The following is a 27834-nucleotide window of genomic DNA, read 5'->3' as shown; positions in this document are numbered from 1 at the left end:
TCCTTATTCACTTTTCATGCACCCAGACTCTTTTTGAGTGTGGGTTTTTCACACAACTTTACACTGTATATAAAGTATACATAGCCTCTCTTTAAAACAAACAGTAATATATATACAATAAATACAATATAAATAATAAAACCATCAATATCATAGTCAATAGAATCTATCAAACGGTCTAACTGCAGATGTTGTCATTACCTAGCAACAGGAAATAGCCTCCTTGCCACTCTTTGCGGCCTAGTGGTGCATACAGATCAAATCAGGGATCACGTGTAGGGAATGTTCACCAGAGGTTCTGTAAATATTTTTTAAGAAAAGAGTGTCTATTTCATCCCAGTCTGATCACATTTTTGCTTTTTGATGTTGTATTACAGACAGTGTATGAAAATAGTCATACATTGTGTCATTATGTTACTGATGGTTGGAGTTCCAAGTAAATAATTCCCCTTTGTGCTGGGGACTCCCTGGAACTCCTCAAGGACCCCTGGGGGTCCCTGGACCCCACATTGGGAGTCACTAGTGGGCTACATATCTTGTACATTTGACTTTCATACACCAGGGGGCGGTGCTGATTTATGCTGACAAGAGAAAAGGAAGGAAGAAGATATGTTGCCTGGCATCTTGGGCATCTCACATGTCAATGATCTCACATCAGCAACCATATAAATTATTATTAATAGCCTATTAATATTATTCTACCTATTATTATTATAGTAGTAGTATGGATAGCCTATTTTAAAATCTGTACTCTGTCAAGCACCAACGTGCTATTGTTTTGCTGCCGCCATTAATATCAGCTCTCCGCTGATTGGCTGACACACTTTGAGTTGACGTATTTCATTGGTCCGCTTTGGTTTTGTATAAAGTCAACCACACAATTGGTCTAGGCAAGTGTTAGGCAAAGGCATTAAAATCCCGCCCACTCTCACTCTGATTGGCCGAGAGGGCAGCCTGCAGCGGGTCGACACACTAGGGATTGGTGAGACAGACGTCGGTCACGATCCCATCCGAGCCATTGGCTGTTGGTGCGGAGCAGTGAGACAGGCAGGCCGGCGGCTAACCGTGAACACACACAGAAGGAATGTTTTTATCGGCGGAGCCGCGGCCGCTACGCGCTTTGTGGATTCAACTTCACACCTACACGCACAGAACTGTGAGTAAGAGCCGCGGTGGTTGCTTTTTCTCATGTGCACAGTCAGCTAACGTCATATTGTTGTCAGAGAAATCAGCTGTTTGATCAGAGAAATCAGCTGTTTGGTCAGTTCATGGTGAAGAGTCCTGAGAAGGTCCTTCCATTGTGAATAAAGTGTGTGTGTGTGTGTGTGTGTGTGTGTGTGTGTGTGTGTGTGTGTGTGTGTGTGTGTGTGTGTGTGTGTGTGTGTGTGTGTGTGTGTGTGTGTGTGTGTGTGTGTGTGTGTGTGTGTGTGTGGGCTGCTGTAGATCAGCGATTAATAACACTGTACTTAGTTACTGAGATCAGCAGAGCTCTTTACTTTCCACCATGTGCAGAAATCATCTGTCGACCCCTGAGACACACGCTGCTATCGTTGCTGCCTTTCCAATCAGATCGTTTACCGTTTGGACCAGATGATATATGTATACATAATTCATGTCTAGACATATTCGTGGTCTAAGTGAAGCAGTTGTATTAGGTTAGCCGGGAGTCATAGCAGACAGCCTTTGTTTGTGTCTGTAGCTTCCTTTGTAACACACACACACACACACACACACACACACACACACACACACACACACACCCCAACATGTGATTTTGGGAAGAATATTCTATGCTTTGGTTATGTAATAGTAGATGTGCTCTATCTGTATGCAGCTCAATGTTACCTGTTTGCATCGTTTTGAAGAATTGACTTATCATTATTGCACATGTTGAATAGATTACCTGCTGTGTGTGTGTGTGTGTGTGTGTGTGTGTGTGTGTGTGTGTGTGTGTGTGTGTGTGTTGTAAGTTGTCTCTGATTTTAAATTAAGTCCATAGTAGTCTGATACTGTAATAATGAGTAATGCTAGGCCTTTACACATGCGGCTGGCACTAAGCTGGCTGTAACCCTAACCCTTAACACTCCACTGTGAAGCCCCACTCTTCCGGTGATTTAATACAAAGTACAAAATAAAGGAACAAAGTGCAGGAAGAGGCCTGCATGTCCTTGCAACATCCCAGTGTACCTGTTTACTTAAAACCAAATACTTTCAACATTACTGTCCCCGCCGGTTTACTTAGTCAGCCTCATTGCTGCTTCTAGCAGCTAGAGGTTAGCCAGGAAAAACAAGCAAGCAATGGTGCCATTTCCATTGGCATCTTAGTGTAAATCACCCTTCTTCTTCTTCATCTTCACTCTCGGTTGTTTGTTTTCTTTCGGTTTGGCGCCAGCTGCATGATGAACGTCACCACTGGCCCTCCACATAACCGGCTGGACTTTGTCCCAGGGAGCTGAACATTTTGAGTAGTTGAGCGACCCATGGCCCACATGAGAATGGGCAAGGCAGATAGTGTTGTTTTTTTTTCAATTCTAATTTAGAATATTCATTGACAGTCCTACTGTGTATGCCTGACTGAATCTCTGCTGCCTGATGTGAGGGAAGTATGTGATAACGTTGTTGAATATCGCAACAATGATTTAAAAAAAAAAAGATTTATTGTGCAGCCCTAGTTTGAGATAATGTAATCACAGAACTCAACAAATTATAAGCTATAAAACATAGGTTTAGTTGTTTTTAGACATTTCAATGCATAAATGTTGCATCTACCTTAAGGACCTGAGGTACGGCCTTCTCCTCTTCAGTCACCCTCGGGATCATTGTGACATCCCTGCTTGCATGAGTTACATGAGCTTACAAGAGCTTTGTATTATCAATTCTTTGACAGTATTATTGCACTGTACAGCACCTAATGACCATCTAAGTTCAGTTTTTGGTTCACATGTCTTGACATGCTTCTTGGTTGTGGCAAATGAGTTATCCAGTTGGTACAGAATGGACTTTAGAATGTGCCTCCTGATTACTGGCCTAAGAATTATGGTCACGATTCTCGCTGGGAAAGCATTTCTTTTCTTCTGTAACCAAAACAAATTTATTATTGATATTTGCTTCACTGAATGTCTGTAGAAGTGTCTGACACAATTACCAGAACCTGTAACTCATGTCCCAACCCACTGAAACCCTTCTGCTAAATTGAAAGCAGATTTCCTGCTTTTCTAATCCACACTTTGTTCAAAAAACAACACACAATTCTCTACATTGGGAGCTATCTTCTTCAATAACATCTCTTGTGTTGACCTGCAACACACTGCCATTCAAAATGCTAAACTACCCACTCTGACTCCCCACACGGGCAAACATGTGTTACACAGTTGTTCCATTAGCAATCAGAGCTTCAGCAACTGAAGGGCCACATACAGGTGAGCTCTTCTGTTTGAGTGAGGAGGAGGAGGAGGAGGAGGAGGAGGAGGAGGAGGAGGAGGAGGAGGAGGAATCTCTGATGGGAGTCGGGTAGAGGGAGAGAGCTCACTGACCACTTGTGATCGGATCTCGCTCTATATGCAAATAAACACATGCGTCATTTCTGTTTGTGTTTCCGTTTTAGAAATGTCAGTTGTTCCTCTCACATAAATCATACATTAGAAACGTGCAATGACTTGGAAAAAGCGCTGCCCACAGTGTCTGTGTGCTGACTGGTTGGGGAGCGTAATTCCGAGGGCAGGTTCAGCGTACACTAAACACAGAAGTATAAACCAGTGAGGAGAGCAAAGACATTGTAAAGTGAATAAACGGAGAACCACAAACTTCTAAAGACACGGTGACTTCATCTGTTGGTAATTCTGGCAGTAAAGTGAAGGCTGTTACAACTTGGAGACTGGAGTGCACACACAGTGTCTCTCTCACACACACACACACACAAACACACACACAGTGTCACACACACACACACACAGTGTCACACACACAGCACACCTTTTGTGTTGAATGAAATCACATTATTTTACAGTTATGTATTCGCACAGAGCAACATCGTGATTGCGATTAGATTAATCATGCAGCCCTACTTTTTAAAGGCAACTTGAATATGGTAATGACCTCTTGTCTCCCTTCCACACACACACACACACACACACACACACACACACACACACACACACACACACACACACACACACACACACACACACACACACACACACACACACTCTGAGTGGCCATGGGCAACAGGTCCAGTGGTGCAGCTATGCTAGCCTACTAACAGCCTCAGTCTATTCAGCAGCTCTGTTGATATTCCACTGGCGAGCTGTGCTACTGCACGACAGCAGCCAAAAGCAAGCTGACTGCCAGTTCACTTGTGTGTCTCACGGAACAGATACGCTTCCATTTTATTAAAAGTATGAACTGACTCCGACCATTTTTTTTTGCAAGGATTGATCGAGGCTCCCACTACAGGCAGATTCCCTCTACTAGCTAAGGTAATAAAAAGTCAGCTGAGACTGAGCTGTTGTCGGTGGTTCCATCCCTGGGTTTTTACAGGTATATCTGGCAACCCGGCCTGCCTGTCAAACTGGGCAGTTGATACCAACACACAGACCAAAACAGAAATTCCGTCACGGAACGGAAATTTCAAAAGGACAAAATACTGGCATTAGTATTGTTGTCAGAAAACATAGTATTTCAACTTAGCATGTTTCCTTAATATCTGATGATGCATTGGGGTCATTTTTTGATTTATTACAGTAAATGTATTACATATTGGACCTTTAAAGCTCCCATGGCAGACACAAAATGGCACATTCTAAGGAAAGCTCATTGTGGGACTGGCTCTAGTGGCTGTAATTCTGCACCAAGGCTGAATTTTGGGAAAGAGACTTCAGATACAGTATTAGGGGACCACTAAGGTCTATATAAAAGAGACTTCAGATACAGTATTAGGGGACCACTAAGGTCTATATAAAAGAGACTTCAGATACAGTATTAGGGGACCACTAAGGTCTATATAAAAGAGACTTCAGATACAGTATTAGGGGACCACTAGCATGTAGCCTTTTCAAGCTACAACACTTGCCTGTCACAGTGGCAGAAAGTGAAAAAAGGTCATTTCAGACTCTGCTTCCAGGTCAAATTGAAACAGGTGACGCCATAATCCATATAGCCAGTTCCTCCTGCATGCTCCAATAATTACTTATTTAATTCAATTTAAATCGTTTTTTATTGCATTTATTTTACAGTGGGTACCTCTGCTTTTATTGTGTTATCTATTTACTTTGTTTTATCTTTTGTGCAGCACTTTGGAAACCTTGTGTTTGTTAAAATCGTGCTATATAAATAAAGTGGATTGGATTGGATTGAATCATCTTTTACGCTCACTACTCTCTCCTAGCTGGCGCACAAATCTGATTCTGCTCTTATGAATCTGTGCTTGTGCGCTCTCTACGGTTAACTTGAAGAGCGAGCAACGCTTCACTTTAGTTTGTGCTCTCAAATCTTTGGCATAAACACGCCCATAAAAGCACAGACATTCACACTGAGCATGGTGTGGTCTGGTTTACACTTCTATGACATATAACTACACAGTGTGGCTGTGTGTGTGTGTGTGTGTGTGTGGGGGGGGGGGGGTGGCTGGCGGCTGGCCACAGCTAACTGTGAAATGTGCTCATGCTTCTCTTTTGTTCATTTGAAACAATCCAGCCACATTGAGGTTCTTGTCAAGCCTGCATTGTGATCTGTGGAACACGCGCACTAAACACTAAACACCCCGTGACTCATCTGTTGTGGCTCTGGTCTAGAAACTGCATGTCAGCAAATGAAGATGGGCACGCACACACGCACACACACACACACACACACACTCACTCACTCACTCATATAAAAGCAGCGTTGAGGCTGCTGAAACAGCATTTCTTCTAATCGTGGTGTGTTGTTAAAGACTCGTATCCATCTGCCTGTGAAGATATTGAACAATATGTCAATGTGTCTCCTGGAGTTTCTTTACCTTGGATGTGAGATAATGATGGTTCACTTTAGCTGCTATGGTCTCTTATAACTGTTTTCTTGATATTTGTCCTTTTTAGGGGTCCAAGCCCGAGGGGGCAAGGGAACCGCGTGTTGCAAGGGAACCGCGTGTTGCAAGGCAACGCGGTTCACGTCTCCAGCGGAGCGTGGAACCCTATTGTTTTTCTAAGGATTCTTCTTCTTCTTCTTCTTCTTCTTCTTGTTCTTGTTCTTCTTCTCCGCCTAAAACTACGACTGCAGCCTAAACCGTATATGGTGGGGGGGTTGCCATTTTCAGGACTGGTCCAAAACCCCGCAAGGACCTCAGGCGCAAAAATTGAGCCATTTCCACCACTAGGTGGCGCTATAGAAGAAAAAACGCGTTTGGCCCTATAACTCCCACACCGTACACCCGACATTGAAAAACAATACATCTACGCATTCCCTGGATCCAACTGTATCACGTGATATAGGCCACGCCCATTTCCGCTTAGAATTTTATGCATGAAAAATCGTGATTTATCAAAAACCTACTTTTTCGAACTCCTCCTAGACCGTGCGACCGATCTGCACGAAACTTGGAACCTAGCATCCCCAGACTGACCTGTCAAAAATTTATAAAAGGAATTTTTGTACGATAAAAATTGTGCATATAACGCACAAACTAATTTGTGTAGCTAACTATGAAAACACCAACTTTGCCATATCTCAGCCAAAATAAATGCTATCAACACCAAACTTTAGATTATTCTTTGCCATGACCCTCTGGAGGGACCCCATGCGTTTTTCAAAAATGTGTCACTAGGGGGCGCTACAACTACAAAAAGTTTATATCTCATGAACGGCTCATCCTATTTATACGAAATTTGATGCGTACCATCTGGGGCCGATCCTGAGGCGAACCCTAGAGTGGGGTACTGAGGGGTCAAAGTGGGCGTGGCCTATGGGACCTAAGGTGACCCAAGTCTAGATATACCACTTACACTAATGTGAACAACTTTAAATTTACAGGGTAGATGGACAATGGGCCATGGACCACACCTACCAAAAATTACACATGTGGACCACTAGGTGGCGCTGTAATGCTTTTTTGTCTTTAACTCCCACATTACACATTGCACATTAGAAATTTTTACATCCACGTGTTCCTTGAATCAAGCTGAATTACCTGATATAGGCCACGCCCCTTTCCGCGCAAAAGTCTTTTCGCAATATCGTGCAATGTGCAAAACCAACTTTTTCAAACTCGTCCTAGGCCGTGCGACCGATCTGCACAAAACCTGGTAGATAGCATCTCCAGATGGACCTGACAAAAAGTTATTGAAGGAATTTTGCTACGTTAAAGTATGCGCATTTGACGACAAAACAAATTTTCCTAGCTAGCTACCACACACATATATCTCGGCCAAATTAAATGTGATCAGCAAATCACTTGAGGTCCTTGTTCAACATCTGAGGACGATAATCTGTACCAAATTTGGCGAAGATCGGCCTTTAGGGGGCGCTATAAGCAACGTTTATTTGTTTCGCCCACTAACTCAATGCATTTCAATGGGAAATTTGCAATTGCAATATCTCTTCCACAGTAAAAGCAATCAACACAAAACTTGTGCAGTGTCTAGGGCTTTTATTGTGAAATGTAAGAACTGAAGGAGTGAATCTGGTATGCGTTGCCTTTGTCAGGATTAAAAGTTTGCCTTCTTGGTTCGGGCTGCAGAGCCGCTGTGTTGTTGTTTTAAGAAGAAAAAGACATGCCTTTATTTATCCCGCCAGAGGAAATTTACATTTTCACTCTCTTGGTTCAGTTACACACATTACACACTCTGTACTTTGGTCTGTAAGGGGACTTGAACACTCTGGTTCCCAACCCAACTCCTTATGGAGTAAGTAGGGATGTAACTAACAGTATGAAACGGTTCTAGTGACCAAAATTATCACGGTTTTCGGTATTATCGCAGCATTTTTAGAAGTGTGTTCAAAATGTTTAGAAAGCACTGATAGGCCTCCACAAGCTGAAATGGTTTCAAAAAGTGTAACCATGTTTATTATATTACAAAAATGTCCTGAGCGCTGTCATCTCCTCCTTTCGCCATGATTCCAACTTCAACAAACGCACACCGTAGGCTACGCAGGGCGCCTGCGCGGTACCTTCAGGAGACTCGGATGGAGCTGCGAAGGATTAAACACACCGTGGTAATCCAACCGTGATAATAATATTTTAAATGACAATGGTAATTGTTATCGTCAACATTTTTATCGTGGTTTACCGTTACACCGGTATTCGTTACACCCCTAGGACTAAGCTACTGCCACCCCAAATCCTCACTTCAATTCTTTTTTTGGGAGACTAGAGTGTTTCTGCAATGGCTTTAGAAAAAGAAATGATTGCAATGTTCTTAAGATGATAAAAAGCCCTCTTAGTAATGTTTTTAATGTGCGGCTCCAAACTGAGATCTGGGTCAGTTTTCCACCTTATCACAGGGGTTCAATGCCAGTGCTCGCATATTATATACTTTGAAGCAGTGGTGGACTCTGCCAAGATTTAGCATTTGGCCTTTAGGATGTGATTGTTTTAAAATATAAGTATACTTCCCTCGAAGCACAGGCATACCCGAGCGCCTTTCTGGCTACAGGTTTATTTTCCTCTCCAAATCCACCCTGAAAACTAAACCCAGTATAATAAGAAAATAAAGACCATATTAGTGTGATAGAACATAAACTGTTGCATGCACAGCATGTCGAATAACATTCACCAAAGTAAAATATAGACAATAAACACAGGACACCCAGCACGTTTCGATAAAGCACGTTTAGCGTCAATAAAAACGCCAAAGGCACCTGACCAAGCGTCCGTATTTTACGCAGTGAGAGTGAGAATGTGTTGTTCTTTACTTTGTGCACAAGGTAACTGGCCATGTTGGTGTGTCTGTTGGTTGGTCCACCACTAAAATATCTCAACAACTTTTAGATGTGTTGCAATGAACTTTGGTACCCAGAGGATGAATCCTACTCACGTTGATGATCCCCTGACTTCTTCTCTAGCACCACCATGTGGTTGATCTTTGTGGTTTTGAGTAAAATGTGTCGACGACTATTGGATGTGTTACTTTTGTTTCACACACTTGTGCTTTATAAGTCTTAAAGGTTTCCTTCTGATCACTGACCTCACATTAAAGTCCCTCATATCCGTTCAGAAACTTTCAGATGTAATTGCAACAATAACAATAAGTTATGTTCACATTTTTGTCATCACCCTCGCATGCTCAACACTGAGAGAGTCATTCCTGTCCATACAGGCGTTCCACAGAGAGTGTTTGCTTAATAACATCCATCCATCCATTTTCATCTCTTATCTGTAGGATTGGGTACCGAAACCCGGTTCCACTATGGAACAGATTCCTACGCAACCGCTAGGAATCAGACCGGATTAGAACGCAGATTTCGGTTCCTCATTTTGGTTCCATTTAATGTGTTGACTGAAATGTTTTCCCTCTGTCGCTCCGAAATGGACGTAAAAATATCACCCTTTCTCTGTAAGTTAGTAGTTAGCTAGCTACCGTAAATGTAGGCTACTTTTAAAATGCCATATTTTCCCTCTGGGCTCACCAAAACGGATGTAAAAGCATATTTTTCAGTTTTTTCAAGAATTGGTTTAAGAATCTGAATCATTTTTAAAAGTACCGGTTCAGAATCCTAAAAATCCAAACGATACCCAACCCTACTTATCCGGGGTCGGGTCGTAGACGCCACAGCTCCAGCAGGGACCCCAAACTTCCCTTTCCCGAGCCATAGTAGCCAGCTCTGACTGGGGGGATCCTATAGGCGTTCCCAGGCCACGGTGGAGCTATATTCTCCCCACCTAGTCCATGGTGGACGGGCCTGGAACACCTCCCTCGGTTAGCTAACCAGGGGACATCCTTACCAGATGCTGAACCACCTCAAGTGGCTCCTTTCGACGCAAAAGACCAGAGGCTCTCCAAGATCCTCACGAATGACTCAGCTTCTCACCCTATCTCTTGCTGAGATAGTAAAACCATCTGAATTTTGTACAAAAAAAGACTTTGTAAGATATCCTGCTGATGTGTAACTCAGACTGTTGAAGCCTTACGTTAGCTTCAGCTAAACTTTAGAAGTCATATTGTAGACCGACTGTGCTCCATCTCCTCGGGCCAGTAGAGACTGGAGAGGAACTGTTACTGTGACCGCTTAGTCTTTCAGTACATGTGGGAAATGTTTTAAACAGACATCATTTAGCCTAGCTACTTACTTGTCCAAATGTACTATCATCTTTTTCAGTAAATTAATTATTCAACAGCAAATCATGCTGCCTCAGTGCATATTTTTGTCACGGTTTATTAACAGTCAATTGTGAAGTAGAATTCAATGGTGTACCAGTTTGCTGTCTACAGTTGCCATTCAGTTACCATTACATTTAGTTTTGGAGACATGTGTTAAACAGTTGATAACAACAGATAACCGCTGAGTCATAGTTCCAGCCATCTCTGATTCATAACTAAAGATGACTGTTTTGTCAACATGGCCAGTGGCTCCCCTGGTCTCCTAGGATGAGAAGAATCCTGGCGATGAATTATGAAATGAGAAGCAATAAAAAGATGAAAAGAACCCCATAATACTAGATACAAATAAGCTAGTCAAAAGATAAAAGAAATGGTAAAGAAGAAATCAGAGGAAGAGATGAGAGAGAATCCAAAACAGATTTCGAGGTGGTAGAGGACAGAAATAGCCTGACGTCGACAGATCAAATAGCAAATGCGAGTAAGTCTGGAACCTTTTAGTTCATTTTTTACTACCACTGGGTGTTATCATTGGCCGTGGACTAGAGCTGTAAGCGGGCCTTAAAAGTTAGGCCCGACATGCCCGAGCCTGACAGAATTCGGCCAGAGCCCAAAAAGTACATTTTGATTGACAGCTTTTTAAAAGCCCTAACCCGTTTACAGCCAAACATTATTCAAATGTGCGCACGCCCACGCAGCTGTTTTGCCTTTTGTCAAGAGTGAGTCATTTCTACATGTTTTAACATCATTTATTCATGACTAACGTAGGCTATAGGCCACTTGGAAGTTGGAACAAAGAAATAAAATAAGTCCTCCAGAGGTCAGCCTCCGTTTCACCTCCTCAACATCCATTTTCGCGCTAATCGAAATGCATCACCTGACCGTTCATTTACCGCGCAACCCGGAGCGCGAGCCCGAGCGCGAGCCCCACCCGAGCCCGTGTACAATGATAGAAATTAAGACCGAACCCGTCCATCTTCAGCTCTACTCTGGACACAGTTGGATAGACAACCAATTATGGTTTTCACGATCACCAATGCTTTGGTATGTCGATGCCAAAATTCTGAAAACTGAAAACGAGATACAGCAGGTACCAGGGGTGCAGTCCTTCAGCATCTACACCTAACCGTGTTCTAGTCCGACGAACAAGAGAAGGAGGTATCATGGTGTGCCTTTTGACCACAGCTGAAATGTATACGTGCGTGCATACTGCTGATCCAACAATGTCCCTTCTTCTCCTTTTCCTGTTCTTGTTGTCATCGAGCAGTAGGAGAGATCGTTCCAAGTGACTCCCTGGAGGTGCCAAACGAAGCCGCCATGTCGGTGACCGTTCATGAGAACCGCAAATCCCGCACCAGCACGGGCTCCATGAACATCTCGCTATTCCACAAGCCTTCCCATCCCGACAGCGTCCTGACCCACCTGAACACGTTGAGGAAACAGTGCATGTTCACCGATGTCACGCTGTGGGCCGGGGACCGCTCTTTCCCATGCCACAGGTAGAGACACGCTGGCAACATGTGTGCATTTCACCGCTGGCTTAGAACAGACTCAACAGGAACCTTTCTAGAGACACTCGGTACATTCGTTTGTTGTTTTTGGTTGTCTTTCTAACCTCTAGACGCCATTGGGAGGGTTCCTTTTTAAAAATGTATTCAGTTACAATTATTATTTACCTGTTAACCCTTGTGTTGTCTTCCTGTCGACCTGCAACTTTTTGTTTTTCTGGGTAAAAATTTTAAACTAAAATTGGTTGACACCTTTTCTCACTTTTCTCGATGTTTTTGTCACTTTTTTCCCAAGTTTTTTTTGTTACTTTTTCCAGAGTTTTTTTTTTTTTTTTTTTTTAGACATTTTGTCAATTTTTTTCAATGTTCTTGTATAATTTTTTCCCCAAAAAATGGTATCAAATTGAATAAAACACCCAAATTCAGTGTAAGTAGTGAACTGCTCATTTCTTTTACGGAACCATCCACGTTATTTTAAATTTTTTTGACAATGTGGTTGAAAGAAACCCAAATTTTCTGATATAGAAACCTTTTGAAAACTGGTCAAATTAAACAATGTAGCCAGTAACCTAAACCAAGTATCCTAATATTAAAGTAATGTAACTACCTCAATACAAAATTAGCAAATAAAGACGAGAGAGAAAATAAATATCAATAGGATGGCTTTTATTTAAACTTAACACACACTTAGCCCAGTGTATTTTTTAAAGAAAAATATGCTTTTTATGAAGCTGATTCACATAAGCACATTGGTGTCACTGGAGTCAGGGTGTATTTTATTACCTTCAGAAGTTTAGGAACAACTCTACATCGTTCTTTATTTTAAACTGCTCCTAATTTTTACTTAATTTATCCGTAATCTGATTATGCCTTTTTTTTTTTTTTTTACTTTTAATGGAATACGATAATTAGTTTGTATCCTGATGACGTACCGCCCCTCCATGTATTCCATCCCTCATGCCTTTGGATCTTTGGACCTGTGACCTGTGACCTGTGTTTGTGTCTTGCAGGGCTGTCTTGGCGGCGTGCAGTCGTTATTTTGAGGCCATGTTCAGCGGCGGGCTTCGAGAAAGTCTGGACAGTGACGTCAACTTCAGAGACAGCATACACCCCGAGGTACTTCTCATCTTACTGAGGACCGTCGTTGTGTATTTATTTCCCCTCTTGAACGTGAAAGCCTCCGTGTGTTTCAGACAGAGGGCTGTAATCTGTCATGGCATCAGAAAGCTCTTCAGATCAACGCTCTGGCCCAGAAACTCTGCCCTGTTCATGTGGGTACACCCATGACATTCCCTTCGCCACCGTTGGATTTCTTTATGCCATATTATTAGATATTATTATAGGAAGTAGAGAAATGAGGGGAGAGAGAGATGGAATGACATGAACCAGGTTTGTTGTCGTTTATGGTCGCTGCCCCCACCCCAAGGCCACCAGGGAGCCACTCCATGCTGGGTTTTTGAGGACGATATCGATATTTGAAAGTGTGATATTTGAATATTTGAAATAGGGCTGGGCGATATGGAGAAAATCAAATATCACAATATTGTTGACCAAATACCTCGATATCGATACCACAACGATATTGTAGTGTTGACTGTTGGTGCTTTCACAAAATATTTACACAATGAGATTTTTGATAAATAATCATCAGTAATGTGGATATAATGACTAAGTGGGTAAAGGCAAATAATAGAACAGTTACAACAGTCTGGTAAGTTCAGAAAATGACATCACTTTATTGTAATAGCCTTTAAAACCAGGAAAAGACAACACTTAAGCCATAATACGATATCCAAAATCTAAGTCGATATCTAGTCTCATATCACGATATCGATATAATATCGATATATTGCCCAGCTTTAATTTGAAACGACTTTTAAATTATTTTTTTTTCCCCCAGAGCCCCTGTCTCCACAGTAGACGATCTGCTGACTGTTGGACCGTTTTATTCTCTTCTCTCTTAGAACGAAACTGCAAATCAAATTTAATTTTGTCGTCTTCCCTCGCTTTGCTGTATCGTTGCTGCTCTCTCTCTCTCTCTCTCTCTCTCTCTCTCTCTCTCTCTCTCTCTCTCTCTCTCTCTCTCTCTCTCTCAGTCACTCTCTCTCTCTCTCTCTCTCTTATTCCCGAGGATGAATCAGGGCTCTAGTTAGCGTCTCTACAGATTGTTACATGTCTTTTCTTGGTTGGAAAAGCTGTGCGCCACTAAGGTATGTCATGTGGTCCGATGACTTCTCATATGAGCCAAGATGTTGTTGAGGCATTCAAGAGCCTTCCGATTGGTCGTGTCATCCAGTTGCATACTATAATCTCAGTGGTTAACTCTAATTCTCTGCTCTTCCAGGTCTTGGAGCTCCTGCTGGACTTTGCCTATTCTTCTCGAGTCATCATAAATGAGGAGAACGCTGAGTCATTGCTAGAGGCGGGCGACATGTTGCAGTTTCATGACATTCGGGACGCAGCAGCAGAGTTCTTAGAAAAGAACCTGCACTCCTCCAACTGCCTGGGGATGATGCTGTTATCAGACGCTCACCAGTGTAAAAGGCTGTACGAGCTGTCGTGGAGGATGTGTCTGCTACACTATGACACGGTAAAGACTTAGGGCCCGATTTTAACCATCTAAGTAGAGCCCGACCGATAAAGGATTTTGAAGGCCGATATCGATACAAATATTTGGTGATTTAAAAATCCGATATTCCAATACAATCGGCCAATACATATTTTTTTTTTAAATCCAGAAACGCGTAACAAAACATAAACAGATTTATAACATTAGTTATTTGTAGTTTATTTATGAGTCCTCAATAAAATAATGATAATGCAGTTTAAAAATACACTTGTTTGTTTTATTGTCACAACAGAAGAACATCAAAATATATTACACAATACCAACTTAAGACATGAAAATTAAAGTCCTTCGAACAAAAACACAATAACAAGAGTGTTGCCAACAGGGGCGTTGTAGAGCGCCCTCTGGTGAACAGACTATGTAACGCCAACACTCAGAACATGGTTGAAGGGTGTTTCATCCGTTTTTATTTTATTTTTTAAATATTCATTTATCAGAATCATTTATCAGCCATTTTAAATGTAGATACCGATAGTTTGAAAAATGCCTAATATCGGCCGATAATATCTGTGTTCCCATTCCCTTTAAAAGCCAGCAAGGTTTGTACCTTGGCGCATTGCATATGATGGCAAATTTGCACTGTAATATTTTTATTTTTAATCTTCAGCATGCTTATATGCTGCTGGGCTTCCCTGTGTGTGTGTGTGTGTGTGTGTGTGTGTGTGTGTGTGTGTGTGTGTGTGTGTGTGTGTGTGTGTGTGTGTGTGTGTGTGTGTGTGTGTGTGTGTGTGTGTGTGTGTGTGTGTGTGTGTGTGTGTGTGTGTGTGTAACAAGCATAGTATGCTCACGCTGTGCACGAGCCTAGGAGCATTTTATTAATTTGCTGTTAAAATAACAATGAAATGCTGCATTATTGACTTTAGAGCAGGTTTTTGTTTGTCAATGGCGCGATCTCTTCCTGCTGCCTCAAGATAGCAATACACCCAGAATGCACCTGAACACACCTCCCTGTAAGACCAGCAGGCCCATGGGCGCACAGATGGGTGCAGGTGCATTTGCTATTTAACCCTTGCGTTGGGCAAGATAGAGCCCATGGTGTTGTCCATGTCATCCATACATTTCTGTAGGCACTGAATGGGCCCCCGCGGCCCACTGTGATAGGCTGACTCACTTCCTCAAGGTTTCATTGGAACAAACAATCAGAGGCACTTCAGCTTTTACCATAGCTAGATGATGACATTTTAACGAAACGGCGTGTGTTTCTGTATATCATATCATATAAGGTATATATTTGTTTTTCACCTTTTTATTTATTCACGGGGGAGTACACTGAGAGCAATGCTCTCCTTTCCAGGAGTGCCCTGATCACATTTAGGCCTGGACGCTGCCCAGTAGCACCATAGTCTGCAGCATATGAAAGCATGAGAAGACGATGCTTTCTATTTGGAATCTAAATCTTCCAAGACGATTAAATTAAAGTGCCTCAATCTTCATCTCACTGTCATCCCTCAAGTAGAGATGGCATATCCTGTAGATATTTCATGAGTAGAGCAATGTGAAGCCGATATTTTAATTTACGGGTTTAATGTACAATGCATGTAATCAAAGTGTGTGTGTTTGTGCGTGTGCGTGTGTGTGTGTGTGTGTGTCCTTTTTAGGTAAGAGAGTCTGAGGATTTCTACAGTCTGTCTAAAGATAAACTGCTGGAGCTGATTCTCAGCGATGAGCTGGAAATAGAAGATGAACAGGTGAGTGATCCTCTCTTTCCCTTTTCTGTCTCTTCCATTTCATTTCCTCCTTTCTCATTCCTTCTTCTCTCTTCTTTAAAAACTGGCTAAGGCTTCATGACTCCATCCTATGAGGGGATTCACCCATTATTCTTGAAAACCAGTAATCAATAACCATAATAGCAGAGTAGCTAAATGTTTTCTGTCTTTTTGAACGGTGGATTGCTCTCCTGACTCGTGGCAGGTTGTGTTCACCTCCGTGATGCGGTGGGTCCGATACGACTTGGAGGCTCGGCGTCAGCACTTGGCGGAGCTGCTGCGGGGCATCCGGCTGGCTCTGCTGCCGTCCGACTGTCTGCTGGAGGCCGTGGCCTGCGAAGAGCTGCTCATGGCCGACAAGAGGAGCAGGTAGGCCGCTCCGCTTTCTCTTCCATTCCACTTCCTCGTGTCCAAGATTAGAAAATCTAAAGTTGCATATTTAAAATCCCAGAAAATATATTGTATTGTATAAGCTTAACATTTAGCTTGTAAGTTTTAAAATGAGTACTAATACAACTAATCCACATGAATATCTGTAGCTCCAGGTGTATCACAGAAGGAACATGCTACTGCTTTATACAGTATGTCTAAAGGAATATACTACTGGGAATATGCAAACTATGCATTGTATGTGTATTTACATGTTATTTATTTATCGTCTTAAAAGCAGGTATTATAGAAAACTAGAAAAAAAGTTTAAAGTTAGTCCTAAAACTGCAGTGTTGTCCACATTAGTATCCCTCCTGTTGTCCTCTGGTCAAATTTGACCCATTTTCAAAAAGTCTCTATATAAAAAAAAAATGGGTTTCTTTCAACAAATTGTCCCAAAAAAATAACGTGGATTGTTCCATACAATGTTCTTTAGTGTAACGTAAATGATCAGTTCAATACTTTCAATTAATTTGGGTATTTTATTAGATTTTATAGCATTTGAAAAAAACAAAAATAATAGAAGGTTGAAAAAAGTGACAAAAATGCTTCAAAAACTTGACAAACTTGGCAACAAAGTGACAACAAAAAAGCCACAAAAGTGTCGACCAAAAGCCCAAAACGTTGGAAAGAAAAAGGTTTTTCATTTTGACCCAGAATGACAAAAAGCAGGTTACAGATAGGCCGGATTATGTATATTATGTATACCTTTTTTACATAATCACGGTTTCTTAGCTCGGTCCTAAGGTGTATGACTGTTGACGGTAATGGTTGATATTGTTTAGATGTGCCAAGTTGTAATTATAGAAGTGGTTATTGGTTGGACCGTCGAGCTAAAGCTATGCTAGTGGCAGCTGTCACTTGTTGCCATAGCAACTCCAAACATCCTGGGCTGAAGCTGTCTCAAGCCAGAGAAATAGAACTTGCTCGTGTTCTAGAAGATTTAGGACTACAATTTGCCAATAGACCAGTCAGAGTGAAGCAGTGCCTACTGTTGTTCATAAGTGACAGCACCAAGGAGAGGGACATCGTTTTGTTTATTTTGCAAATGGCCAAAAAATTATTTTATTTCTTTTGGTATTAAAAAATAACACTATTACTATTATTACGACACTATTATTAGTTGAGGAGCCTCCGATCATAATGATGAAGTTACTGTTTAATGCAGGACATTATTTTCATGTTGTGGTCAATTTAGAGATTGGATGCTCTATATGTAATAAGTATTTACAAAATTAAATGTCCAAATTTAGCAAAGCTTTTCCTTTTGATGACTCAAATGTATGCTGTACAAAAATGTGTTCATGGTTAAATCACTTACAAGAACACAACATTGTTGACTAGAGCACAGTTTCTACATACAGTAGATCTACTGTAGCCTCTTAATCTTGCTCTCAAAGTGCACCAGATTGATGCGTTAAATTTTAAATCCACTAGAGGATAGGGGTCTGTCGTATCCTTCTCCCCTTTTCGACCCCTGACCAGTTTGAATGCCTGCTTTAAAGGAGAATTATGAGAATTAAGACCTGTTAGCAGCCGTGGCTGTTCACAGACCACCATTAGGCCACTCTTTTAGTAAAGGCAGTTCATGTTTTAACTCTCCTCTGCAGGTCAATAGTTGAAGAGGCAATGCAGTGTAAGAAGAAGATCCTTCAGAATGACGGAGTAGTGACTAGTCCCTGTGCCCGGCCGCGTAAGGCAGGGCACACGCTGCTTATACTGGGGGGCCAGACCTTCATGTGTGACAAGATATACCAGGTAAAAGACAAAAACACAGGCCTTTCTACTTGGATGAGCTGCTTTCATGTGTGACAAGATTCTGCATGTGTTGAAGTAAAAGGTGTCCTGTTGGCCTAAAGTACATATTCATTCGCTTTCAGTGTTTTGTATTTAAGCCTGGCAACCATACACACCAAAATGTTATAGAAGTATCCACAATTCACCAGTTAAAAAGGTCTACATCTCTTCAGTGTAATTGCTTTAGATTGGTATCCATCCATCCATCTTCGTCCGCTTATCCGGTATCGGGTCGCGGGGGTAGCAGCTCCAGCAGGGGACCCCAAACTTCCCTTTCCCGAGCCACATTAACCAGCTCCGACTGGGGGATCCCGAGGCGTTCCCAGGCCAGGTTGGAGATATAATCCCTCCACCTAGTCCTGAGTCTTCCCCGAGGCCTCCTCCCAGCTGGACGTGCCTGAAACACCTCCCTAGGGAGGCGCCCAGGGGGCATCCTTACCAGATGCCCGAACCACCTCAACTGGCTCCTTTCGACGCGATGGAGCAGCGGCTCTACTCCGAGCTCCTCACGGATGACAGAGCTTCTCACCCTATCTCTAAGGGAGACGCCAGCCACCCTCCTGAGGAAACCCATTTCGGCCACTTGTACCCTGGATCTCGTTCTTTCGGTCATGACCCAGCCTTCATTACCCTAGGTGAGGGTAGGAACGAAAACTGCCCGGTAGATTGAGAGCTTTGCCTTCTGGCTCAGCTCTCTTTTCGTCACAACGGTGCGATAAATTGAATGTAATACCGCACCCGCTGCGCCTATTCTCCGACCAATCTCCCGCTCCATTGTCCCCTCACTCGCGAACAAGACACCAAGGTACTTAAACTCCTTCACTTGGGGTAAGGACTCATTCACTACCTGGAGAAGGCACTCCATCGGTTTCCTGCTGAGAACCATGGCCTCCGATTTAGAGTTGCTAATCCTCATCCCAACCGGACACAGCTCTCGCTTTGGTTGTACAGAGATTGGATGGCCCTGAGAAGGGACCCCCTCACCCCATACTCCCGCAGCACCTCCCACATTATCTCCCAGGGGACCACCCCGGTCTGCCACTCCTTAGGCACCGTCCCAGACTTCCACGCAATGTTGAAGAGGCGTGTCAACCAAGACAACCCCTCCACACCCAGAGCCTTAAGCATTTCTGGACGGATCTCATCAATCCCTGGGGCTTTGCCACTGTGGAGTTGTTTAACTACCTCAGCAACTTCCACCAGGGAAATTGACGACAATCCCCCATCATCCTCCAGCTCTGCCTCTACCATAGAGGGCGTATTAGTCGGATTTAGGAGTTCCTCAAAGTGCTCCTTCCACCGCCCTATTACCTCCTCAGTTGAGGTCAACAGCGTCCCATCCTTACGGTACACAGCTTGGATGGTTCCCCGCTTCCCCCTCCTGAGGTGGCGAACGGTTTTCCAGAAGCACCTTGGTGCCCACCGAAAGTCCTTCTCCATGTCTTCTCCAAACTTCTCCCACACCCGCTGCTTTGCCTCTTTCACGGCAGAGGCTGCAGACCTTCGGGCCCCTCAGTACCTTGCAACTGCCTCTGGAGTCCTCTGGGATAACATATCCCGGAAAGACTCCTTCTTCAGTTGGACAGCTTCCCTGACCACCGGTGTCCACCACGGTGTTCGTGGGTTACCGCCCCTTGAGGCACCTAAGACCCTAAGACCACAGCTCCTAGCCGCGGCTTCAGCAATGGAAACTTTGAACATTGTCCACTCGGGTTCAATGCCCCCAGCTTCCACAGGGATGCACGAAAAGCTCCGCTGGAGGTGTGAGTTGAAAGTCTGTCGGACAGGGGCCTCCTCCAGACAGCTCCGCCCCTCTCTTCACCCGAGTGTCCAAAACACACGGCCTCAGATCAGATGAAACGATTATAAAATCGATCATTGACCTTTGGCCTAGGGTGCTCTGGTACCAAGTACACTTATGAGCATCCCTATGTTCGAACATGGTGTTCGTTATAGACAATCCATGACTAGCACAGAAGTCCAACAACAAACAACCACTCTGGTTTAGATCAGGGAGGCCGTTCCTCCCAATCACGCCTCTCCATGTGTCTCCATGATTGAAGTCCCCCAGCAGAACTATGGAGTCCCCCACTGGAGCCCCATACAGGACTCCACTCAAGGTCTCCAAGAAGGCCGAATACTCCGAACTCCGAGACCCTACCAGGAGCACACAGCTCCAGACAACACAGCCCTCAGGTTCATAGGGACACACAAACCTCTCCACCACAATAAGGTGATGGTTCCCGGAGAGGTTTAGATTGGTAGTTTTTTGTATTTATCTTTTAAGTGTCCATCATTGAATGTAACTCATATTCCATTTACTAATCCTATAATCACTATTGTTGAACCATTTTAGGTTGACCATAAAGCCAAGGAGATCATACCTAAGGCCGAGCTGCCCAGCCCCAGGAAGGAGTTCAGTGCATGTGCCATTGGATGTAAGGTTTACGTGACAGGAGGAAGAGGATCGGAGAACGGAGTCTCTAAAGACGTCTGGATCTACGACACTGTCCATGAAGAGTGGTATAAAGGAGCCCCGATGCTAATAGCCAGGTGAGTTCCAGATGTTACTTTAAAGTCAACAGAAAAATGAACAAAAGCATCTCCAAGTACTCTATCGCCAGTGAGCGTTGGTCAGACTGCTGCTGGGTGAATCTGAAAATGACTTCATGGGGTTGACCTTAAAACATCTTACCCTGGCAACACGTGGCAACTGTGCAGAATGCATGCCAAGTGTGAATTAGATTTGATGAATGGTTCTGCAAGGACAAACACACATCGGGTCGGGTATCCATCCTCGAGAAAGTGAGTGAGTGAGTGAGATGAATATTAGGCAGTAAGGTTCTTGACCTGCTGCGGTCTGAGTGGTACCTCAGCCATATCAGGGTTGACCACACTATGATATAAAGACGTTTGTAATGAAAGATCAATAACAGTCAGCCCTTACATTGCCCATGCACACACATAATGTGGGTATTGTCCTCTCCAGGTTTGGCCATGGTTCAGCTGAGTTGGAGAACAATCTCTACGTTGTTGGAGGTCACACAGCCATAGCGGGAGTTTTTCCTGCCTCTCCATCTGTCTCCCTAAAACAGGTACTGACTTCTTTATGTGAAAAGTTTCAGAATTTATATTTTGTATATGTATTTATGAATGTGAGGACCTGCTGTAAGCCGTATATGTCTGTTTGAAATCAAATATTTCCCTAGGTGGAGCGGTATGACCCTCTCAGTAATAAATGGACTATGATGGCTCCTCTGAAAGACGGAGTCAGTAATGCAGCCGTGGTCAGTGCCAAACTCAAACTCTTTGTTTTTGGAGGGACCACCATCCATAGAGACAAGGCCTCCAAGGTTGGCGGATTTGTACGTTTACCTTCCTTACAAGACCACTCCCCACATCCCACTATTCAAACCAGCTAAATACCCAAATACTATGACTGAACATGCACTGTATCATTTATCAATAGATAATTAAGAACCATTTGTTGTTAAAAAATTTTCTTTACTCCACTTGTTTGTGTGTTTGCATCAATTGTATAATGTAAGACATATACAGACCAAAATGAAGAGTCCTTAATTCAGTGTAAGTTTTGCACCTGAACAGAGTCGGCGATAGCACAGCCTAACAACTGTCCAACCTTCTATTTCTTCTATGTCTAGGTCCAGTGCTATGACCCTGTGGGTAACCGCTGGGATATTGCGGCTGAATGCCCCCAGCCTTGGCGATACACAGCGGCTGCGGTCTTGGGGAGCCAGATCTTCATCATGGGCGGTGACACTGAATTCACCGCTGCCTCCGCTTATCGGTTTGACTGTGAAACCAATCAGTGGTCGCGGGTAGGCGACATGACGTCCAAACGGATGAGCTGCCACGCCGTGGCCTCAGGAAATAAGCTGTACGTGGTGGGGGGTTATTTTGGGACGCAGCGTTGTAAAACATTGGACTGTTACGACCCTACGTCAGACAGTTGGAACTCCATCACCACGGTGCCTTATTCACTGATCCCCACCGCCTTCGTCAGCACATGGAAACACCTTCCTGCGTAACTGGGAGACCCCGGGAGCCAGCCATTCCAGGTACATCCTCAGGGCTGACCCTAGCACCATGGATCACATATGGCCAGCTCTCTGAAGGCTGACCCAACCCAGTGGTGGTGGTTTTTTTATGCAGTCATTGTTTATTCGCCTTAAAGAGACAATGTACAGACTGTACATTAGTTATAGCTAGTCACACACACACACACACACACACACACACACACACACACATAACCATTACTTGAGTGCAGATGTCTGCAGAATGGGCTACCGCTAAACACTGCTCATGTTAAACACAGGTTGTGTTTAATTCTGAGGTCTGTTCCTGAACTTATGTTCTCCTGCCCTTCTCTGAATGTAGAAAGATCCTGTGCATCATGTTAATATCCTCCATCCATCGTCAGATTCTCATTTACATTTTGTAGACCTTCCCAGCCTCAGCAGTAAGAAAAGGCTATTGATCGTGGACGTGACATATAAGATCAATCAAACAATAAATACAGTATAGTATATAGGAATAGTAATTAATATATGTGTGCAGTTGCCTTCTGAGCAGCGGGCAGGGCTTCAGGGTCAAGGGTCAAAATTCCTTCATTACGCCGGAACAAGAAAGACGACTCCTCCTCCATCCAGAGGTGGTATAGTATAGCGGAGGCTTGAAGCTGCGGGTGAGGAAGCTGTCGTATGTCTGCACAAAGACTTGCCCAGTCTCATCACCACACGGGAAGAGCTTGTAGCAAGCGTCGCTGTCGCCATTTTAAAGAACCTAAATCAGGTGTGGCTGGGTTGACTCATTGGTAGAGCGGGCGCACATGTACTGAGAGGTTTATGCCTAGACGCAGAGGTCCAGGGTTTGAATCCGACCTGTGACGATTTCCTGCATGTCTTCCCCTCTCTCTCTCCCCTTTCTCTCCTAGCTCTCATGTCAAAAATTAAAGGTGGAAAAGCCAAAAAAATGATTTTAAGAAAAAAAGAACCTAAATCAGAGACATTGTATGACATCATCCATGAGTGGAAAATCTTCCTATTCGCCTTCCTCTCACTCACTTTCTCCGTCATGATTAGCGCTAACATTAAAGGTCCCATGACATGGTGCTCTTTGGGTGCTTTTATATAGACTTAGTGGACCCCTAATACTGTATCTGAAGTCTCTTTTATATAGACCTTATTGGTCCCCTAATACTGTATCTGAAGTCTCTTTTATATAGACCTTAGTGGTCCCCTAATACTGTATCTGAAGTCTCTTTCCCGAAATTCAGCCTTGTTGCAGAATTACAGCCACTAGAGCCAGTCCCACAATGAGCTTTACTTAGGATGCGCCATTTCTGTGTCTGTAGCTTTAAAATGCTATTGAGGAGGAGAGAGGAGGAGGAGGAGGAGGAGGAGGAGGGGCAGCAAGGTGGAGGTTGGGGGTGTGGCCTTGACCAACTGCCACTTTGCTCGTTTGAAAGCCATGATGTCTCTCTCTCTCTCTCATGGGTGGGCCAAATTCTCTGGACAGGCAAAGCAGAGAAAGGGGAGGTAACCTTTCCCCTTATGACCTCATAAAGAGAAGATTCCTGATTGGTCCATCTGAGCTTTCATTTTCTCAAAGGCAGAGCAGGATACCCAGGGCTCGGTTTACACCTATCACCATTTCTAGCCACTGGGGGACCATAGGCAGGCTGGGGGCCTACAAAACTATACTAATCATTTGACATTTACATTAATGTGGACATTGTATTAAAGCTGAGACTTTAATCATTTGTAATAATTTAATCAGAAAATACATGAAAAAACAGCTCAAAATCAACTATTTCCTGTAAAGTGTTTCTACAAGAACAGGCGGCATGTTGATGGAACGTGAACATGTTTAACGGAGAGGCGACTGGATAGGTCTGCGTCTCTAGAGCAGGTTACCAATGTCAAAACCTTCTCCTATTTCCAAATAAGTCCTCATTTCTCCTGACCTTGTCTTGTTTGAGCTGTGATGTAATGCTTAGTGGTGTATCATGCTGGGACCTGGTAGCACTTCCAGCACTCGGAGCAGCAGTACCAGCCCCATGGGGCGCCACTTAGCCTGGCTAATTGGGAATTGACTGCTTAGTGGGTTTAGGGTTAGGCCTTGCTTTGTTTTTATGGTTATGATTTCTTTATCATCACAACAGGGCATGAGGCAAAGACTTAATGACCCCATTTGCTCATATTATTATGATTCATTTATTTTAACACCAGAGTGATCCACACAGATTCCCTCAACAGAGGCACAGAGGACTGGCTGAATCAGTCTGGTCTCTCTCAACATGGCTCGCAGCAGATGACTCATTAGGCCAATCAGATAATGCTGTGAGATGTTAGAGTAAGACATTAGATCTGTCATGTTCACATGAAACAAAAGCATTTTGTCTCTCTTCATCAGGCTCCAGTAGTGAGCATGACCAGTTAAATGCTCACCGTTAGCTTGAATATTTACATTAAGGCAGAAAGTATGAATGAAGAATGTTAAAGGTCCACTGTGTAGTGTTTTAAGTATTTTATTAGCTAAAATCAATGTCTTCATTCATAAATATGTCCTCATTGGTGTAAAATGACCTCTGCCAATGATCTGACTTATCCTCGTAAGTGAAGAATTTCTTATCTGTATTTACATTGGATGGGCAAGTCCAAGGAGGCGTTCCGCCATTTTGATGAATGGCTGAGAGGGACATAAAGCACTCGCTGACCTGTCTAGCTAATCCACAACGTGTTTTCGTTCAGAGCCAGCGCCACGTGACTGAAACCAGCTGAAACCGAGAAGATCAGTGAGAGGCGCTCGTCGGCGCCCCGGCAAATTTGAAAGGCCTGTACTGCACTTTTGTTCATAATGGAGTATCAGACTTATGCCGAGCCACAGGAGAAGGAATCCTCGTCGCCGAAAAAGGGAATTATAAAAGGCAACGTGACGCATAACCGCTACCGTAGTTGCAACATGCATTTGAAAAAGCAAGGGGCTAGAAAGCGCTATTCGTTTGAATGCAAAATACAATTTCACCACTAGATGGGAGGAATTCCTACACAGTGTACCTTTAATCTCTGCGCGAATGTATTAAACCTATCAGCGTAAACACAAGAGACACTTACTGCTCAGTGTCAGCTCAGTTCTCTGATGTGCTGACTTCAGACCAGCTTTTACAACCGGAGCCCGCTGCACTCAGCGCTGGTACTCTGTCTGGAAATATTAGCTGCTGACGCTGAAAGCTAAAAGCTTAGTGTTATTCTGCTGAAACCTCAGCCCTTCTAAAAGTAGCGTGATGATTGCATTCACATGTAACTGACTAGAAGTAATAACTTTTCTTTCTAAAGATATACTCCAAGTAAGAGTATGCTGCAATAGAAGTACTCTGACAAGTACAATTTACTCAAAGAACTTGAGTACATGTAAATGAGTAGTCTGTGACTACGACAGTTTTAAGGTTTAGAACTTCTTCTTCAGGCGGGAGCTGACAGTGTTCACCCAGACTTAAGATCACACACACACACACACACACACACACACACACACACACACACACACACACAGACACACAATCCTTTAGATTCCGTTTTAATGCAGAGCTTTTTTTCTGTTAATGTGTGGCAGCAGATTAGTCTTGTCACAGAGCGGGATATTTTACAAATGAAGAGCAAACTATAAGTAGACAGTAGCGTTGCTGATTTAGATTTTTTTCTGACCAATAGCCGACTCTCGTTAACCGATCGTTAACTGACGAGCAGGCAACAGAGTCCCAGTTCAGCTGTCCGGGAGGCTCCGACATAGTTTCGGGGTTCTGCAGACAGCCGAAGACTCCAAAACTTGTGGAGGCCCAGAGACACCTAGAATATTGGATAGAACTGCAGGTTTTTTCACACCTTATCCCTCATTCAGATAGTAATAAGGTTGAAAATCTACGCAAACAGGCAAATTAAGGTGCAGATAATGTGGGTCAAGAAAGATTCCACAGGAGCGTTGGATTTATGCTTCGCTCCAAGGGAACTGTCTGTCTGTTTGTCTGCCTGCCTGCCTGTCTGTCTGTCTGTCTGTCGAACGCTTCGTTTCTGTACTACGGATAGCATGACTCCTACACACATCCCCCCTAATTTAGCCAAACCCATTAAACCATTTCACAGCACAAACGCCCACTTGCTTATCTGTGGGGCTTGCAGTAATTTGCCCCACAGAAGTATTTAAACCCCAAAAAGCATTAAGCCACTTACCAGATCCAGGCCATCGACCGGTTTATGTGGGGCTGTAACGTTAGAGATAATTGGATGTGGCACACCCACATTTTCTCTGATGATAGTGTCTTGAAACGGACAGATCTACGGTGTTTTCGTGAAGGGAAAATAAATTAGCCTTTAGTGTGCACACTCGTGCAAGTTTGAGTCATTGTAGGGATTAAGCACATGTCAGGATTATATTACTGAGACAGAAAATCTTTTAATACTTAGCTGAAGTGTCAGCCTTGAGGAGGAAGAGGAGAGAGAGGAAGCAGATATGGGTGAACTGTATGAAATATGAATAAGTCCACTTTCTGCATGACCATATGGTGTGTTTGCAGAAGAACCAACTGTAGATATAGATTATTAAATGATTTAAAAACACATTTTCCATCCTGGTTTTATCCGTTCTGATATGCCTACCTTAAACATTCAGAAGCAGCTGTTAGTTTCATGTTAATGACATGGATGTTTACATGTTTCATCGATTGGTTGATGTTTGTGACTTTTGACAGCATCTGGAACATGTTGAGTTCACATTCAAAAGTATATATATATTTTTTAAGATTATTTTCTTTGGGGCATTTTTAGGCCTTAGGCCTCACAGAACAGCTGAAAACATGAGTGGGGGATTGACATGCGGCAAAGTCCTTATCTTTCTCTTTTCTCCCTCCTGTCTTCCTCAGGTGTTGACTGAGGAGGACTCAGCCTGGAGGAGAAGCTGAGACTGGATGGAGCTCCACACAGGACCAGTCCTTCCACAACGCGCTGCACCTCACAGACTCAGTCAGTCCTGAGCCAACCGCACAGCAGCCGGGTCTTAACACACACAGAGAATCCCTCTCCGTACCGAGCTTCCTGAATGAACAGACACTTTGATCAACCTGACCGATGGACGTGTGGAGCACTCCTACAAACCTATGAGGGTTCATTGTGTGTGTGTGTGTGTGTGTGTGTGTGTGTGTGTGTGTGTGTGTGTGTGTGTGTGTGTGTGTGTGTGTGTGTGTGTGTGTGTGTGTGTGTGTGTGTGTGTGTGTGTGTGTGTGTTTTGTCTCAGGCCATGTTTCTGTAATGTCATAACTATTACTGTCATGTAATTCACTACTACACCATCCCAGTGTAAAGATGTACTTCATCTTTACACTGTAAAGTGGCTTCACTCAAAAACACACCAAAAGGCCAGAGGAAAGCAGCTCACGGTTTCCTGTGAACTCAACTTCT

General features: G+C 43.4%; 1 protein-coding gene across 1 annotated transcript; it reads left to right on the top strand.

Annotated features, from left to right (window-relative positions):
• The first annotated feature begins 1013 nt into the window (after nucleotides 1–1013).
• Nucleotides 1014–27609, top strand: enc2 (ectodermal-neural cortex 2). The gene is made up of 12 exons (XM_028585488.1): nucleotides 1014–1156; nucleotides 11557–11788; nucleotides 12808–12913; nucleotides 14142–14387; nucleotides 16025–16114; nucleotides 16338–16501; nucleotides 18172–18319; nucleotides 20715–20911; nucleotides 21348–21453; nucleotides 21568–21711; nucleotides 22021–22437; nucleotides 27300–27609. The coding sequence occupies exons 2-11, from the start codon at nucleotides 11607–11609 to the stop codon at nucleotides 22405–22407; spliced, it is 1770 nt and encodes a 589-aa protein (XP_028441289.1). The 5' UTR covers nucleotides 1014–1156; nucleotides 11557–11606; the 3' UTR covers nucleotides 22408–22437; nucleotides 27300–27609.
• Nucleotides 27610–27834: the final 225 nt, after the last annotated feature.

This window comes from Perca flavescens, chromosome 8 (genome assembly GCF_004354835.1).
Source record: "Perca flavescens isolate YP-PL-M2 chromosome 8, PFLA_1.0, whole genome shotgun sequence".
Taxonomy (NCBI): Eukaryota; Metazoa; Chordata; class Actinopteri; order Perciformes; family Percidae; genus Perca; species Perca flavescens.
Note: the sequence above shows the minus strand (reverse complement) of the source record. Positions and strands in the feature narration are given on the sequence as shown.

Bases quoted from the DNA above. Each gene is read 5' to 3' on its own strand.
- enc2 (XM_028585488.1), top strand. From the start codon at position 11,607: ATGTCGGTGACCGTTCATGAGAACCGCAAATCCCGCACCAGCACGGGC. The intron at 12,914-14,141 runs GTACTTCTCATC...CTGCTCTTCCAG, and splicing joins GAGACAGCATACACCCCGAG to GTCTTGGAGCTCCTGCTGGA. The intron at 21,454-21,567 runs GTACTGACTTCT...ATATTTCCCTAG, and splicing joins CATCTGTCTCCCTAAAACAG to GTGGAGCGGTATGACCCTCT.